Below are 17,583 nucleotides of genomic sequence, written 5' to 3' on the forward strand. Positions count from 1 at the left end.
CGACTTTAGAGAATTACATACTTTTCACTACTGCAGGTCAGTATGACTATGCATAGACTATTTCTTACTATAACTTGAATACATCTTAGTGCTATAAACTCGCCCATTTAGTGGATCACTTTCATTTTGCCTCTATTAATACTTATATGGCAACTGCGCTCACCTATTCAACACAACCGTTCTCCTTACTTTGAACTACTCTTCAGAAAACTGCCTTGCCGCAAGCAAGAAGAAAGTCCGCTTAGCGTCAGCGCATTTGAAAGTGCGATACTAGGAGTATCTCGCTTCACGCAAGTCAAAGAAGGGATTCAAGTCTAGTATTACGTCACCGATCGAAGATAAGAGACGCTGCCGCATATGCCAAGGAAAGTAAAACAAGGTGGGCCGGACACGTGGCCGGGCGGAAAAGAAAGATACGCTGCTACTCGAGTCCCTCGCCAGTAGAGAAGCCATTGGGCAATCTTTGCACGCGATCGCGACAGGTGGAAGTATCACTGTTATCCGCTCGAGCGAATCGATGAACAGAGGAAGTACAGGTGGTACAGCTGGTGGTGGCACATCGACTATTCACGAAAACCGCGGAGAACCAAAAACTCACGTCCGAGGTCGCAAGGCTTTGCAGAGAGGCGATGAAGGAAGACGTTAAAGAGAGAAAAGCAGAAGTGCTGGGTGAAGCTGCAGAGGCGGTAAAAGCATCCGCTGTACCCGTCGAGGCCTCGCCAGTCGCAATACGAGGATGACTGCTCTCCGGAACCCGAAGGAAACAACCATTGCATCGAGAAGGGGAATGGAGAAAATCATCTACGACTTATACTCTGATCTCTTCGACAGTCATGTCCACTTGCTTCCTCACCATCTGAGGGAAGACGGACATGTTATTCCAGAAGTTCTCCCGTCCGAAATAAGACATGCTGTCATGTCGGTAAGAAATCGTACGGCATCCGGTCCCGACAGAATAAGACCAGAACGCCTGAAGGACCCTCCGCCAGTACTCATCAACACCATGGTGATGCTCTTTACACGTTTTGGAATGCAAGGTTCCTAAACAGTGGAAGACCAGCAAGACCGTGCTCTTGTATAAAAAGTGAGGTCCACATGACATCGGCAACTATCGCCCAATCTGCTTACTGTCCGTCATCTACAAGCTCTCTACAAGAGTGATCCTTAATAGGATTGAAAAAGTCTTGGATGAAGGACAGCCATGCGAGCAAGCAGGGTTTCGAAAAGGATTTAGCACGAATGACCACATCCACACCGCTTTGAAAATTATCAATGTATCGTGAGAGTACAAAATCCCGCTATGTTTCACCTTTAGCGACTTAAAGAAGGCTTTTGACCCGGTTGAGACAGAAGCGGTCATAGAGGCCTAGGACAACCAGGGTGTCCCTACCTAGTATATGAAGGTACTTCGACAGTTGTACAGTAACTTCACGACTGGAATTCGCCATTCCACAAGAATATCATCATTGACGTGAAAAGGAAGGTTCAGTAGGGTGAAAGGGTACAATCTCACCCAAAATACTCACAGCCACCCTCGAGAACGTAATGTGAAAGTTGGAGTGGGTCGACATGGTGGTGAAGGTCGATGGTCGGCAGCTACACTATTTTTGCTTTGCTGTTGACATCGTAGTGATATCATCTAGCATCAGCAAAGCGGAACGGATGCTGACCGAATTCGACGAAATATGTGGTTGCATCGGTCTTCAGCTGAATCTGCAAAAGACTATGTTCATGCGGAACGGATGGATGTCGGATGCTCTACTCACGCTTAACGGAACGAGCATATCCTAATGCACCAGCGACGATTATCTGGGTCGTTAATTGAACATGATCAACGACCTGATCCCCGAGCTGGGCAGGAGAAGGCGAGCGGCTGTGATGTGAGAGCATCGAGGATGTAGTTAAGAAAACCACGAACACCCGGCCCCCTCCTCACCTCTTCAACACCACCGTACTTCCTAGTTTGACCTATGCTTCGGAAACCTGGGCATTTCGCAAGCAGGAAGAAAACACGGTGAGGTGAGCGTCGTTGAACGATTGAATTTCAATTGAGAGACTGGTGCCCGGTGCTAGGAGTATCCCGTTTCACGCAAGTGAGCGAAGGGATTCGAAGTTCTCTCCTACGTCAGCGATCAAAGACTAGAGACGCCGCCGCGTTTGCCAAGGAAAGTAAAATAAGGTGGGCCGGACACGTGATGCGCTTTAATGACAACCGTTGGACCAGAGCCGTGAGCGACTGGGTTCCCCGCGATATTAAGCGCACTACAGCAAGACCGCCGACCCGATGGTCAGATTTCTTCACGAAGTCCTTCAAAAAAGATTATGATGCTTTTCGTATCGGAAGGAAGAAGCACTGGGCGATTCAGGCATGCATTCGGGACAAATGGAAGAATTATTGGCACCCGCTCGACCATTTCGAAGATCAACGGGAGTCAAGGTGATTAAGACTGCTCCAACAAGTCCAGCAATCTGAGTACATAGCAAAAGCAAAAGGAAAACGAACATTCTAAGGAAAAACTTTCTTTCTAACGTAAACTTGAATGTTTTGATTTGCTTCATTTCAAGCATTTTTGGCACAAACATCATCTCTATTTCATAAAAATCATCGGCATCGTTACGGGTGGTTCTTTCCTTGACGACCGCTAGACACAATCTATTTTCCATTCCGAATCAAGTCCATTCCATTGACTCTTTTGCATACTCTTCTCTAACGTGAAAAAAAAAATCCAATGATTTTCTCTAGTGTATTTATTTTTTCAAGATTATAGAGCTCACCTGAACGTTGGTAAAATATATGACGTGTTACAGAATATTATTAACATGAAAACAGACCCAATATCTGCAATATGACACGCTAGAATATAAAAAAATACCTAAAATACGAATTACGTAAATAAGTATATAATAATAATTACGTAGAAAATAAGAATTTTAATTAAACCTATTATTTGTAGGAATATCACAATATTTGAGTTGGCATAGATTATAGACAACACCATGTTTAACTTGAAATAGTCGTTTGCTAGAATATTACAGCACAGGGTAGGATAAAACATCTGCAATTTTTCTAAAATTCGAAAGCATAAACGATAAATTCTCTGGTGCATCAATCCACTTGGGATGTGCCAACGTATTTTCTGCAATTCGTAAGTCGATGTAAGGAGCGAACACGTGTTGGCCAAGACAATGTGCTTCGGAGTCCAGAAGATGATCAAGTCAGTGCTTTTATCCTCCACATTAGTCTGGTACCAATTTATTAACCGGACTGCGCTACATCCGCCTATTTCTAAAATCTATTTGAAATAAGTTTTGATGGATTTCTTTTGCATTCCACTACAAGGAAAGTTTTCTCGCTTCATGAATAAACTAATTAGCCGATGCACGAACTTCTCAGCGAGAGAGTTGAGCATAGGTTGCCGTCGATTTTCTGCTATCAAGCGATAGTCACTATTCTGAACAGATATAATCGTAAAATATTTCCTATTATTTGGAGAATCCAACAATAAGGGCAAACACCTGAAATTGCAAAAAAAGAAAACGTCTGATAATGCTGGTGCATCCGCATCTTCCCTCTCTTAGCATTTGAAGTTGAACCATTTTTTTTTTTGGAAACTTCATTTCACCCTGAAAAGAACTTTAGTCAGATTTAGTCTTTAGTTTTAGTGGAAAATGGGCGCTCTGTACTAATGTTTGAATTCGTTATGCCATTGCTGTCCAGTTGGTTTCCTGCACAAAGATACAATGGTAAATAAACTATCTTTTTAGGAAATTTCCGAGGAAATGTAAAACAATTGGTGTAGTAGTTTTATGCATTCATACATCTACTACTAGCAATTTCATTTCTCTTCTATTCGAGTTGCGAAAGTACCTTGAAAAATTGAGAAGAAAATGAAAAATAGAAACACGCAAATGCCATTTTCAGCTCTTGACTCAAGGCCGCAGTTTGCTTTTTGTTGTGGTCCATTTTCTGATTTCGGTGTAGTGCAGTCACTATCTCGAAGTGGCTGCAGCTTGATCTATCGGAAGTTCGCCTTAGTGCCAATCAAGGATTTCATTCCTCCGGGGTCGATAAATTTCTTACTAGACTTGTCTGTGAGACTGATTTGATACATCGGCTACACCCCGCAAGTAATTGCACGGCCCACTTATGCTTCCGTAACCCTCAAATGATTCTGAATTGGAGTGAACGCGGTGGCGCGTCCTAGGCGTATGCACTAACTCCAGACACATTATCCACTTTATCCTTTATCTGGCAACGATAATTGTTCAATAGCAGAAGGAAGAAGCGCTGAATGTCTAGCTAACAAATATACAGGGTGTGGCGCGTTGATGTTGCCCGTGTTAACACAAGTGCTTCGACTATTTGCAATCGTTAAGGAGTTTCCGGTATCTTCACTGAAACCACCAGTAGACGTCAATTACATTTAAATCTGCATGATGTATACGGATTATACTTACTTGGGGTTTTTCCATGTTTTCAGCACGGCCCTTGTAAGACATTGGAAAGATATACTTTAGAATGGCAAGACAAAACTTTATTAGTGTTTATCTTATCAAATAATCTTTCTGTTTATAGATTCGTTGCTGTGTATTCCGCTTTGTTCCACCTCTTTTCACTTACTCACACCTGGTTATTTTCGTAGTGCAAATCGTTTTCTTTTCGCTGCAGCTGATCTCGTTTCCGCAACCGTTGTTTCCCCTCGCTGGATTTTGGATGACCACATCACATGAAAGACAACATTCATTATCTAGATTTCTTTATTCATCCGCACTATTCACCGACTTGCTTCAAATATTCAACTCCCCTTCAGCTTCTTGATTTACGCACTATGACAAGCCATTATAAAAAAAAAACAGTCATTTCCGCGATAATTATAACTACAATGAACATCACACAGATCTGTATATGCATGAACATTCAACAACACAACGGTAGCGGAATTCTGGCGATGTTGGATTTCTGCTCAAAGGCTAAATCCGCCGGCCACATGTCAGCTACTGGAATGCTGTACAGTAATATTTGCTTAGCTGCATTCATGACGACTTTCGTTATTCGACGAATTTTCCGGCCTTCAGATATTTATGTATGGAATCAATCACATTATGGCATCATGAATCATAGGGACAAGCCCACTCACAGTGCTTGCGATTGCTTGTGCTCTAATTCTGGTTTTTCCTGGGGGTTTATTCCTATCAGAGTATAATGTGTAGTGAGATTTTTTTTGTACCCACGATGTCCTTGTCGCTTGCATTTGTGTTTGAATGCGACAGTTTTCGCGTCCTCTTTCTCGGAAAGGGTCGTGATCCTTGTTCAAATTCGAGTGTTGACCAATAGATTTTCATCGACTATTCAGTTCCATTAACGGAATTTTTTTTACACCGCTTTGCTTTGCCGTAATGTTTTTTCTTTGGATCACTGGGTCAGTGTTCTGCGGCAATTTATGGGAAAGATTATGATTAGTGGTCATGGATGATGTCGGAATCTGTTGAGTATTTTCTCTTGAGTTGAGTTGTTGTTTCTAAAAAATTACGTTCTTTTTTACTCGTTAGTCTTACTCACTTACTATTCTGTCTTTCCATCTTTTGTTTCTTTTCCATTCTTTTTTCTCGGCGAATCTTTGCCCAGCGTTTATTGATTTACTAAACATCAATTGATGTTATTCAAACATTCTCAGGTAATCTGTTGCTTTTAGTGAGGTTCGTTAAGAGATCCATAAAATCCCTTCAGCTCATCAACACAAACAGTTAATATCGACTAGGGAAGAATAATACTGTGGTTTCGTTTATTTCTACTTTCTCTGTTACGATGTTCTTGACGCCTGCACTTCGAATGCTCAGTATTAGTTTAATATTAGTTTTCTACAAAACTATGTATTGACATATTTATGAAATCTTTTCTTCTAGTCTTTGCAAGAGGTTTAACAGGATAAGGATTTGAGAAGATGTTGTGAACCTTGCAGTGGTTACCCCTTTATTTGACCTTAATACTACTGTCTAACTCCTACAGTTTCTTCTAGTGTGCTTAAAGTACATAAGGAACTGTGGAGCTATGGGATGGTAGGGTGTGGCGAAAGAAGATCTAATTTTCAATATTTGCAATTATAATCATATATACAATTATACATTATATATATATATATATATATATGTATGCAATTTTCAATTCCAGATTTGCTAACTGAAATCGAAAAGATTATTTTTATTCACTGAATTCAACAAAGCAGATTTCTGAAGAAAAAAGGTAGCCAAAAAGTCATCAAATATTGTGCGCCGACCCAGTATTCAGGTGAGGAGAGCAGAGAACAGAAGAGGCAGTGTGTTGTACTATCTCGATCACCCGACAAAGATCTGGTGACTATGAGGTGGTAAAAACGATCCGCTCGTTAACATTACGAGCCTTTCTACATATTATATTATAGAGTTCCTCTCACTTTCTCTGCCTATGTTTTAATTTCTTTGCTAATTTGCTCTCTGCTAATAAATGTAATAATCAAACAAATATAATAATTTTCAACAACAGGAACGAAAAACCATAATGTAATCACTGACTTTCTTCTACTTCTAATTTATCTCATTTAGTCCACTAGTCAACCCCTCGATTCCACCCTTCCTGGAATTCATGAAATAGCATTAAAATACTGAGAAGTATTCGCTAAACGAAAAACTCCGTTAACTCTCCTATTTTCTAATCCATTTCCGTAGTCGCTTTCTTTTCCTGAGATGTGCAGTTCTGCAAATCGAAATGTAAGTAAACATTAACGGCTCCCTCATCTGTCGTTTCAGTTCAAGCACAAATAAAAGCGCTATAAAATAAATAAATTAACAATAGGGGTCCTGAATGGAAACAATTGAGAGAAAAAAAACATTGCGGTTATTGCACGATTACTGTGTAGCGGACGCCGAATCGCACTTTAATTTGCCTCTTATCATAGTTTCTTTTTCTCTTCTTTCTTTTTGTTTTGTTTGTTTGTTCACCTCATATCTCCTCATCGTTTCCACTCAATGTAACAGTTATGGTGTCTTTAGTTGGGTCAAAACGCCGTGAAGCACGGACAGTTGCGCAAGCGGCTGTGCTCGAACCGGGCGGCGGAATTAAGGCGGGACCATGGCGAACTGCAGATATGGGTGGTGGTAGCGAAGATCCTTACACGATCCCTACCGCTACGCTCTACCGCTCCGCTTCGAGTGCAGCCGCTTGCACATGTGTCCACGAACTTTAACACATTGGTTGCTGGACATCTTCCCTATCATAGTTATAGCTTTTCAGCAGTACATACTTAACTAAGTACTAGTGATTCTCCACACAGACAAGATTTGCATCCGAATTGCAAGCAAGGTGTGCATGATATTTGCATGAAAATTTGAACGTACATAGGAGTCTCATTTGTACAAAAACGCATCCTTTTCTTAAATGTACAAAAAAGATAATTATTACAAAGGAAAAAGCGTCGGTGATTGCACTGAAATACTTTTTTATCTTCTAGTTTATTTCTTAACCAGAAATCATCCAAATTCTCCGTTATAATTTCTCTTTCATTACGTCCATCTCGCGCACGCAATCGCAGCGAAGTTTTGGTTGGTTGCTCATGCTCCCCGTTGAAAGTCACGTAATGATTGGGAAGGTTTTCTTTTTTTCCGAAGAATGAAAGCACTGAGTAGAGATGAGCACACATTTTCCAGCCGTGATATTAGGAGATCCAGTCCATCAACATGGCATCGATGCCTTATCCCATCCCTCAAGTACCATTCGGTCTCTTTCACCTACTGTTCACTCAGTTACCCTCTTATAGGTTATAAACAGATGTTTTTCAGCCACAATATGGAGAAAATAATTCCTTCGTGTGCACTTGGCTGGATGTGATGGAGCTTAGATTTCTTTTATTCAAAATATTTTCTGCGTGCGCTGTAATCTCCAAATTTGCAGCTTAAATAAAATGTTCACTTAGCACAGTACAGTTGCCTCAAGGAAGTTCCTCCTGTTTTTCTTAACATGTTGACGAAGAGCCTTTTTTTCATGGTTTTCCGTGGGACGACACATTTTTCTTTGTTGAAAATTGGTTAATGATTATGATTTCAAAAAATATTGAATAAACATTAAAATTAGAAACTAAAAATTAAAATGCAAAAATATGAAATAATTAAAGTGAAAATTAAAGATATTAAACTGAGTGTTAAAAATGTGTGATAAAAAATTAAAAATAAAATTACATAAAAAATAATTTTGAAAAATACTAAAACCAAAACTTTTTTTCCGTTCCTCTAAACATAAAACCGGTAGCTCTTAACGCTGTTTACGAAATGGATTTTTAATGCCATTTTAAGATGTGCCTTTGTCCGTTTAATCCCCACATCATAATAGAAGACTCAAATAAATTCAATAAAAGAGTTTGGGTTACAAAAAACATTCAAAAAATGGATAAAACAAATTATCTACCACATTATTAGTCACATCTATTAGTCACAAAACTTTTTAAATTACGATAGGATATAATATGCGAGCCGCTAAAGTTGTGAGAAATTAGGCGGCACATTTATTGGAATTACGTGTGGAAGTCTTTTCAGGATGTTACAGGTTTCAGTGAATATCATCATGTACTCATTTTGAAGACATCAGATCCACCCTTCCTTATATTCCATGTAAAGATTTCTCTTGCTTCTTTATGGCTACACTTTTGAGGCATCTTACATCATATTGTTCCAGTTTTGATACAGAAATTTAAAGCAGGAATAAATATGGAACGGAAGAAAGTGATAAAAGGCTGCCAATATGGGTGAGAAATAGATGCTTAATAGGTGCATTTCTAAGATCTTGAAAGAAAGAATTGAATTACAAATTTGAATACATCTCCATACTTTCTAGAAATAATATCGAGACAATATGCATTCCTTAACTCTTAGTAAGTTACCGCACTACTTAATGTGTCGTGTACTATTGAGTTCTTTGTTTTTCAAATGTCCTGTTCAGGTTAATTTTCTGTCCACATAACAACCCTACGGTGTGTAAACCCGTAGTGTGTAATGGTTGTCTTTATTGCTTTATTTGATTAAGTAATTTCAACAACATTCACTTTTTAGTTTTCTTCTCATATTTCCCTGTGACAATGCACTCCTTTGAGTTTCTATGGTCAGAAGAGCATTTAGAATGGTTGTCTGCGTCTACATGAACGACTGGAACGTGGCTCTGTCGAGGCATCCCCTCGGGCACATCTACCGAATATGTAATGTCTCGGAGGCAATCATAAAAAATTTCTCTTTACCTTTTTTTGCGCAATTGGTAAGAGGATCATCACGTATACGAATGGACGTTCAAATACGAACCAAAGCTGAGCAATCCTCCGTGGTCGATAAATTGGTCTTGGAGGATTAAAACGCGGACTTAAAAGCATCACCCCACGAATCTGAGGTGGTACGGATTTCAGGTGGAGTATTCTTATAAGGGATAGTAGATTATGGAGAGGAAGATGATTGCGTCCATTTCTTCCTAATTGCCGTAAAAGATACGGATTTGAGCGTTCTGGCGCGCTCCAATCGAACTCTTGTAGAAAATGGTGCGCCTGAACGCTCGAAGCCGTATCTTCCGGGCCACTTTCTATGGCAATTAGGAAGAAATGGACGGAATCACTCTTCTCTCAGTAATCTAGGATCCCGTATACGAATACTCCGCCGGAAATCGGTACCACTGCAGATTCGTGGGGTGATGCCTCTAACACATTGACTGCAACCGCAATTCATTCTATAAGCTGCACGCACGCTCGTTGACTTCAAACTAATCTGAATTGAATCCTAACGTATTGGCGCACATGGACTGGATTGATTAACACCAGCCTAAACGTCCATCTAAAGCCGGACTTCAGGCTTATTTTGGTGATCGCTTCGCTCGCCTTCACCGATCAATAAGAAATTGCAGTAGCGACAATTTTTGGAAAATTAGAATTGCTTTTTCTATCAACGCTTTCTTCAGTTTTTTTTACCCGAAAATTTAAGCATAGACGAAAGATTTTATGGTTTTTCTCTAAACGCTCAGTTCTGTATTTGGAGAGCAATCCAGCTTAATTTTACATCTATGTTTCTCTCAAACCTCTAGAATTTGGAAACATTATTCGAAGTATGAGCTTCCTCCGTTCTCAACTATTAGCAAAGGATGATGTGCTAACATGGAATGGCGTGAATATCACTATCGTAGTGATAAAAATAACGTTCTACGTCAGATCGCGCAAACGGTTGGCTACTACGTATTGTATTTAAGAAGCCGTTCGCACGTTTCCTTCTTTTGAAGAAAGGATGTTAGCAGCATCATGGAGACTTCGGGAAATAGAAATGTGAAGAAGCCATAGAAACCCACTCTACTGCGCTGAATCTCCCGCGCACCAATCCGACCCAGTGGAAGTCGTCTCTCCTCACTCTGTAGCTTTCTGGCACCGGCGCACTATTCCGACTCCATGGGACCCGTAGGCACCCTATTTTAGAGCTATTTTGCTCCGAGACACGAAATCGACGCTGTAGGACACGTTTCATCCAATATTACCGCGTTGAGGTTCTACCGCACCAAACCGACGCCAGTATCCGTCTCCCTCTCTTTTTTGGAATTTCTCGACTGAGACACACGCATACACAGATGCACACACGTGACAGAATAAGCCCGTTATTATACAGCATGATAGTTTGCAAATTTGGAAGTATACATCCACATAAAAGTTTATTTACCCTCACTATGACATATGAGAGAAGTTAACTTGCCTTATTAAAGCCAAAATACATGTCTGCAAAGTTTGGTACAATGGTGAGAAGGCAGAGTGCTCGTCTATCAGGTGCATGGCGATGGTTGGGCACCTCACCGGTGCGGAGTTTTGCATCATTATGGAGTATTTTCGGGACACATAGACAAACACATACACGCATACACACACGGACTAAGCGCGTTATTATATAGCATGATGATTAGACTCTTTAGTGATATTTATGAGGCGGTGCGTGTTTGAGCAAAAGCGAAGGCAAGAAGAATTCATTTACTTGACTTGCGGGCTTATATTATCGTCTGACGCAATTCCCGCATCTTCGCCGCGATGTGTCGTCCTTGGACATAGATCTGTCCAGTCTACTCGTTCTTCGGTCTGGGCTTGCACAAGTCTGTTGTTCCTAATCCTCCGAAACATGCGTCTCGCTTGAACTGCTTATCCGACCCGAGTGTCTTCAAGTCCTCTTTTATCATATCAAGCCAGAGCTTGCGCCTTTGGCCAGGTGGTTTGAGCAAAACAAACTGCTCACTACTCGTTGAACGTGTATATGACCACAGCAGTATATGACCAAGAAGCTTCGATTTTCTGTAGCCAATTTCGATAACAGTGCAAGATATTGTTACCTTCCATGATCATCCGCAAGTACACTTTCACGTAATGGATTTCCGCGTAATGTTCTTCGTTATGACAACATCGGCGAAAAGTAGCCGAACAGTCGTCTAATCAGTTTCCTTTCCGTGCAATCAAGCATCTCCATCACTATAAACGGTGCAACCCAAGTGTTCGATCCTTACATCATGATAGGGGTAATTACGGACAAGTAGACTCGCAGCTTGACTACCATGGTGATGGGGATCCAAATCAGGCATTTTGTTAAGATGTTAAGTGCAGAAGTGGCCTCGGTGCATCTTTGCTGAATATCTTTCTCGTTGCTGCCGTTATTCTTCGGAATATAGCCAGAATATAATATAGGTACTCATCCATGAGTTGGTTGTTCTCGCACCATGATTTTCATTCTTCTGATTCTTGATTTTCGAGGACTCAACGAGACCCACTTCTATTTGCTTTTATGAGGGCGCAGACATAATTCATAGATTGCAGCTAACTTGGATACAAAGTTGACAACATGTTGAAGTTTCTTACAGCGGAGATAGCAACATCTTCGGCTTACTCGATATTGGTTAAGAGGCACCCTGATGGTAATAGAACGACTACGCGAAATTTAGCTTCCTGCCACTTCTTGTCGTACTCCAGTTCAGACGGTGTTGTACATTAATCTGGTTTTTGAGCTGCAGCAGTTGTTCGTTGATTCAACTTATCAACCAAGCAAACGAAATTATCTGGTACTCCATCGGTGCGAAGCGTGTTGAGAAGACGGCTTCGACGATGAGGGTCGAAAACAGCTTCATAGAAGAAAGGCTAATTGCATTGGCTCCGAATACCGCTGCCAGATTTCCATCACTCTTCTAACGATGAGCGTTTATGCAATCGCAGATCGACCAGGGCGAAAGCCGGCTTCTTCTTCGCTGGCAGTGTCCTTGCGATGTTTGATTGGCCAATCTAGAGTGAACCACTCCAAAACCTTGCACATTACACGCAACACGGATATCCCTTGATAATTCTTGGGATCCGTGACGGCAAACTTCTTGTGGAGGAGAATTATGGCAGCGTGCATCCACGAATCCGGTATCCTTTCATTAATCCATACTGAACAGATGACCTCTGTTATCCTAACGAATCCCAGACGAAGTATAATATTCCAACTGTTCTGCGCTAATTCCTTCGTCTCCACCAGACTTTCATTTCTCGTCTTTTGGATACAGACCAAAACTACTCAATCGATGGTTCCTCGTTAACCGTACTCGTCGGTCTATGAACGTTCAGGAGCTGATAGCACTTGCACTCAGCAAGGTTGAATTGTTCCCTCCGAACTGGTAGGGTTGCTTCACCGACAGCCATTCCACTGGCAGTATTGAGGACTGGAGAATATCTTTTCATTTTGCAGTTGTACCGTCTCAGTAAAAAAACAGGCTTTCTTCGGATTCTTGCCCTTCATTGCATTCTCAAACTCCTCCGCACGTGGCATCTCTTATCACAGACTCATTGTAGAAGCCTAAACAGAGTGATTTGTTGAAAGTCACCCGACAGTGCTCGGGAGTTCACCATAAAGAAACGAATGGTTGTTGACAAAGATTCTAGGCTCCCTTCAGCACTTGAGCTTTCAGGTTATGGGGTTTATGTGCTGGACGACACTTTTTTGTAGTGTATGCGAAAGTTTTGCGCTATATGATTGTGCTGGTTATATAGCTCGCACATTCCCAATGCGTACTTTTGAATGCTTGATTGGATTTACTGAAAACATGACCACCACTACCACGAAGCAATCAGACTTTTATACGCGGCTTCATATCAAAAGCTTTATCAAGAAACTACACATCCTCAAGAAGAGATTGAATTTAGGTACTCTTTTGCTTTACATTTACCAAAACTTTTTTTGTTGTTACTCTGGGACACGACGCAGAAACCGGTCATTGACGTGATTATTTCCTTCAACCTCGAATAGCAACCTGTGTACGCGCCTATTAAGGTAATTTCAGTGCAATTACATAGTTTTTACTTGCGTATAGCAACCTCTCCGTAGTCATAAACTTGGTGCTTACTGTGAGCAACATTCGCTTTTCATTACAAATTCTAACAGGAGCTTATTTTCTCTTAATTCTTTTCTTTTCTTGTTCAACTGTTTACTAGGGTTATACAACATTAGACATAGTGCAGTTCCGTAAGCGACTGCACTCGAAATTAGGAGAGTGGCGGTCATGGTAGTGGTAGGACTCTTTCTAGCACCATTTGTCACCGCAGTCTCCAATAGTCCCACTTCAATGCAACCCCTGCCCCATCACGCCGCTTCCAGCTCAGTAGCTTACGTAGTTGCACTGTAGTCCATGTCGTTTTGATCCTACCATACCACGTTTAATAAGCTATGAGCTCACTTACACTAAAAAAATATTTCACTTTTACTTTTTATATTAAATATTCTTTTTTCAAAGGCTTGTCGTTAACCACGAGAATAGTATCTCTTCTCTTCTCCAATCTCTTGGTGTTTGTGTCTACTACTGGTTACTGCTGGTTTTAGTAAGTATGAAGTAAACTAGCTAATTAAACAACTTCATTAAACGAAAAAACATTAACTGTTGATTCAAACTTGACTGTAGGCTGGCGTTCGGCAAATTTCAGGAAATGAATCACGGGAATGAACCAATGAAATTAGTGATATTGGGATCTCTCAATGAAAAGAAAGTTGGTGAACCATCCAGAGAGTGGTCGTAATGACAACCTAAGCAATTTTCTTGAGGTTTATGCCACTAAAAAAGGTTGGTTGATTCAGTAATTTTGTCAGTTGATATGATCACCTTTATTCCTTAACCAGTCTGAACGCCAACATTTTATTGGTCAGTGAGTCTGAAGTCCGGCTGAAGTGGCTTCAGCCGGACTTCAGACTTTCCGTGGTGTTCGCTTCGCTCGTCTTCATTGACCAATAAAAATTTATAGTAGTGGCATTTTCTGTGATATTAGATTTGTTTTTTTTCTAAAAACGCTTTATTCATCCTTTCTTATTATGAATAAAAGCGAAACACTTCATATTTTTCTTTCTAAACGAGTCAGTTCTATATTTGGAGATTATTCAAACTTCTACTTGGAAAATCCTTCGATACCAATATAATATAGGCACAATTCGAATTACTCAAATTATGGGTTTTCCTCTGGATTTTCTCCAATAGTTACCACAATGTTTTATCAACGACGTGAATAATATCAAAGTACTGATAAAGATAACGTTCCACGTCAGATCATCTAAACTGTTCGCTTCTATTTAAGCAGTCGGTTTGATTCGTGCATCCACTTCCTGAGGAGGAGATGATACCAACCTGAGGCGAACGTGTAGGGAAATAGACACACGGAGGAGTCATGGAAGTGAAAAACGCAGGCGGTGGGCACGGCTATGAAACGGTTGCAAGCTCCCATTTACCTTTTGCGACATGCACACGAAATTACTGAGCGATACTACTGCACTATGGTGCCCCACTTCAACGCCGTTGGACCAGCGACACCCCATGTTAGCGCTTAGGCAGCCCGCAGAGTTCACAGCCGCGAAGCCGGCGCCGCCCGCGCGGTGTGCACTTGATGGTTATTGAGTGCACTATTGTGGGAAGTCAATAACCACCAAAACCGCAGAGCCGCCAAACCGCGCAGCCGCGAACTCTGTGGGCAGCCTTAACGACGCCGGGGCACCATTCCGACGTCTTGGGACCGTCGCACACCATTTTTTTTAGCTTTGTGGCGTCTCTGCCCTAATTCGACAATGGGATGCGTGCGTTATCCCCCCACTCTTTTTTCGAATTTCGTTTCATATACACACTTCATTATATATCATGATAATGAATTTTGTTTCCTACACCGTGCGCACACTATTTCATTTATCTAACTTCCGTTGCTTCATCTATCACTGACGTCACTTTCTTCGTATCAGGCGATTCGTCGGAACAACTGAGTTCACAGACCACTCGCTCTCTGCCTGTCTGCGGTGCTCATCCCATTTTTTTCTCCTCTTTTTTTTTCTTTTCGATCGCATTAATGTCATCTCCCACTACAGTTCCTTACCGTTCCATAGATGGTTGGTCACCAACCTTCATCTTTTTGTTCATTTTTCAATTTATCATGGCTCTTGTTATGCAGAATGTTTATAAGTAATAAGAGCGTTCGATGGTTTTTTAACCTAGCAGATTACTTAGTCTTGATCATTCCTGACTTATGATGATGTTATCATTTTCCTGTTGTAACTACCTATGTATGTAATTGGTCTTCCTTCAAGCAAAAAAAAAACACGCACAACTTGTCGCATTCTAGGTTTCCGCCCATTTGTCTCTGGCTTTCCTCCCTTTCATATCGATGCTTATTTATATTTATTTATTCGCGATCTTATTCAGAAAAAAACATGAAGACATAAACAAGGAAAAAAGATAGGTGGCTAATGAACTGATACCAAGACTGCTTACGTTTTGATCTATAGGGATAAAATTTAAACGTACTAATACTACCAGCGGCTCAATGTGTGCAAATGGTTCCTATCAAGCACCAGGAGGATGTATTTTGTTATACTTCTTTTCATCTTCTTTTAAAAGTAGAAACAATACGCATTCATTACTCTTTCAATTTGTTCTTTTTGTTGTTTAATATACTGCTCGCTATTGTGGGCTTTGAGGACCTCTGGCGCATTAATCAAATTTTTGTAAAATTACCGATATTTTAAAGTGTTAAGGAGCTTAGGTATACTGCTTATGTCTCTGACTAACGTATTTTAATCAACGTTATTGAAGCTACAAGTTGAGGCTACATCAGTACAGAACAAAACTCGTTTATACATAGTTTTCGCAAATATTTTACTTATTCAGTTGGCAAGAATAGACAGACATTTCTGATCACAACGTATTTGTTAACGTGTCGTGCAAAGATGCTTGCGGAAATCTTATGGATTGAATCTTCTTTGGAACAATACCAGTACAGAATAGAACTTGAAGGATGAGAAGCTTCTTGTTGGCCAATTCCACCTATTCTCAACTCGACATTATTCTTCTTTATTCTGTAACCAGTCTGAAGGTCCGGTTAAAGCCAGACTTCAGACTTTCTGTGGTGTTCGCTTCGCTCCCTTTCACTGATCAATGGAAATTAATAGTAGTGGCATTTTCTGTGAAATTAGGTTTGTGTTATTCAAACAACGCTTTCGTCCTCTTTTTTTAATAAGAAATAAAAGCGAAAGATTCCGTAGTTATCTTTCTAAACAGGTCAGTTCCAGATTTGGAGAATATTCAAACTTCAGTTCCAAACACAACAAACAACTTTATCGCACTGATAAAGATAGTTCCACTTCAGATCATGCAAAGTGTTGGCTATTATTTAAGCAGCCGTTTGCATGGGTGTTTCCTGTTTTTAAAGAAGGTATCTTACCAACCTGTGGAAAAGTTGCAAGGAGCATGTTTGCCTCAGGTTGGTAAGATGTTTGTTGTTAGACATAGAGATAGTCATAGAGATAAGATGCAATGCGGGAAGTGGCCATCGTTACGAAACGGTAGTAACACTATCCACCTTTCAAACACCTGCACGCGAAGTTATTGCGCACCAATCCGACGCCGTGGGGCCCGTCACACCCCACTTTATAGCTATATGGCGCCGGCACACTTGCCCGACGGCGGTTGGACCCCTCACACCTCCTTTTTCGAATTTCGTGACACACAGAGAAACACGCACAGGCTAAACTGAAACTGAACTGGCTCTGAACGTCCGGCAAAAGCCGTTCGCTTCGGTCGCGTTCACTGATCAAAGAAAATTTATAGAAGTGGTGTTTTCTGTAAAATTAGATTTATAATTTTCTAGCAACATTTCCTTTCTTTTTCATCATAAATTAAGCCGAAAGATTACATAGATTTCCTTCTAAACCCGTTAGTTCTACATTTGGAGAATATTCAACCACCAGCTTCAAACACTTTCGATACCAATATAATATAGATACAATTTGGAAGCATTTCTTGAAGTATGTGTGTTCGTTCTGCTTTTCCCCAGCAGTTATCACAGGATGATGTTTTAACGTAAAATGACGTAAACAACATTATCTTATTGATAAAGATAACGTCCCTCGTCAGGTCATGTAAACTGTTCACTACTATTTAAAGGCAACATACCACGAATCTGGATTTAGGTAGAGTATCCGTGTACGGGGTCGTAGAGTATGGAGACCAGGGTGGTTCCGCTCATTTCTCCCTGAATCATTGCAAACAACCGGCCCCTGAATGCT

At 40.7% G+C, this 17,583-nt stretch overlaps 4 protein-coding genes across 5 annotated transcripts; 3 read left to right on the forward strand and 1 right to left on the reverse strand.

The window, feature by feature from the left end:
- Positions 1-736: 736 nt before the first annotated feature.
- On the forward strand, positions 737-1,045 carry RB195_012519 (uncharacterized protein; the record flags this gene model as incomplete). The annotated part of the gene is made up of 1 exon (XM_064194418.1): positions 737-1,045. One exon carries the CDS (start codon positions 737-739, stop codon positions 1,043-1,045), a length of 309 nt encoding a protein of 102 aa, XP_064052001.1.
- A 524-nt stretch (positions 1,046-1,569) lies between these two features.
- RB195_012520 (uncharacterized protein) lies at positions 1,570-1,791 on the forward strand (the record flags this gene model as incomplete). Its single annotated transcript, XM_064194419.1, has 1 exon — positions 1,570-1,791. The coding sequence occupies one exon, from the start codon at positions 1,570-1,572 to the stop codon at positions 1,789-1,791; it is 222 nt and encodes a 73-aa protein (XP_064052002.1).
- A 5,222-nt stretch (positions 1,792-7,013) lies between these two features.
- On the forward strand, positions 7,014-7,220 carry RB195_012521 (uncharacterized protein; the record flags this gene model as incomplete). The annotated part of the gene is made up of 1 exon (XM_064194420.1): positions 7,014-7,220. The coding sequence occupies one exon, from the start codon at positions 7,014-7,016 to the stop codon at positions 7,218-7,220; it is 207 nt and encodes a 68-aa protein (XP_064052003.1).
- A 4,996-nt stretch (positions 7,221-12,216) lies between these two features.
- Positions 12,217-12,734, reverse strand: RB195_012522 (uncharacterized protein; the record flags this gene model as incomplete). 2 transcript variants are annotated; one of them, XM_064194421.1, is made up of 2 exons in its annotated part: positions 12,217-12,443; positions 12,599-12,734. In XM_064194421.1, the coding sequence occupies 2 exons, from the start codon at positions 12,732-12,734 to the stop codon at positions 12,217-12,219; spliced, it is 363 nt and encodes a 120-aa protein (XP_064052004.1). The 2 variants fall into 2 exon arrangements, with proteins under 2 accessions (XP_064052004.1, XP_064052005.1); XM_064194422.1 differs by having other exon boundaries at positions 12,599-12,695.
- Between the last annotated feature and the right edge of the window lie 4,849 nt (positions 12,735-17,583).

This window comes from Necator americanus, chromosome III (genome assembly GCF_031761385.1).
Source record: "Necator americanus strain Aroian chromosome III, whole genome shotgun sequence".
Lineage (NCBI taxonomy): Eukaryota > Metazoa > Nematoda > Chromadorea > Rhabditida > Ancylostomatidae > Necator > Necator americanus.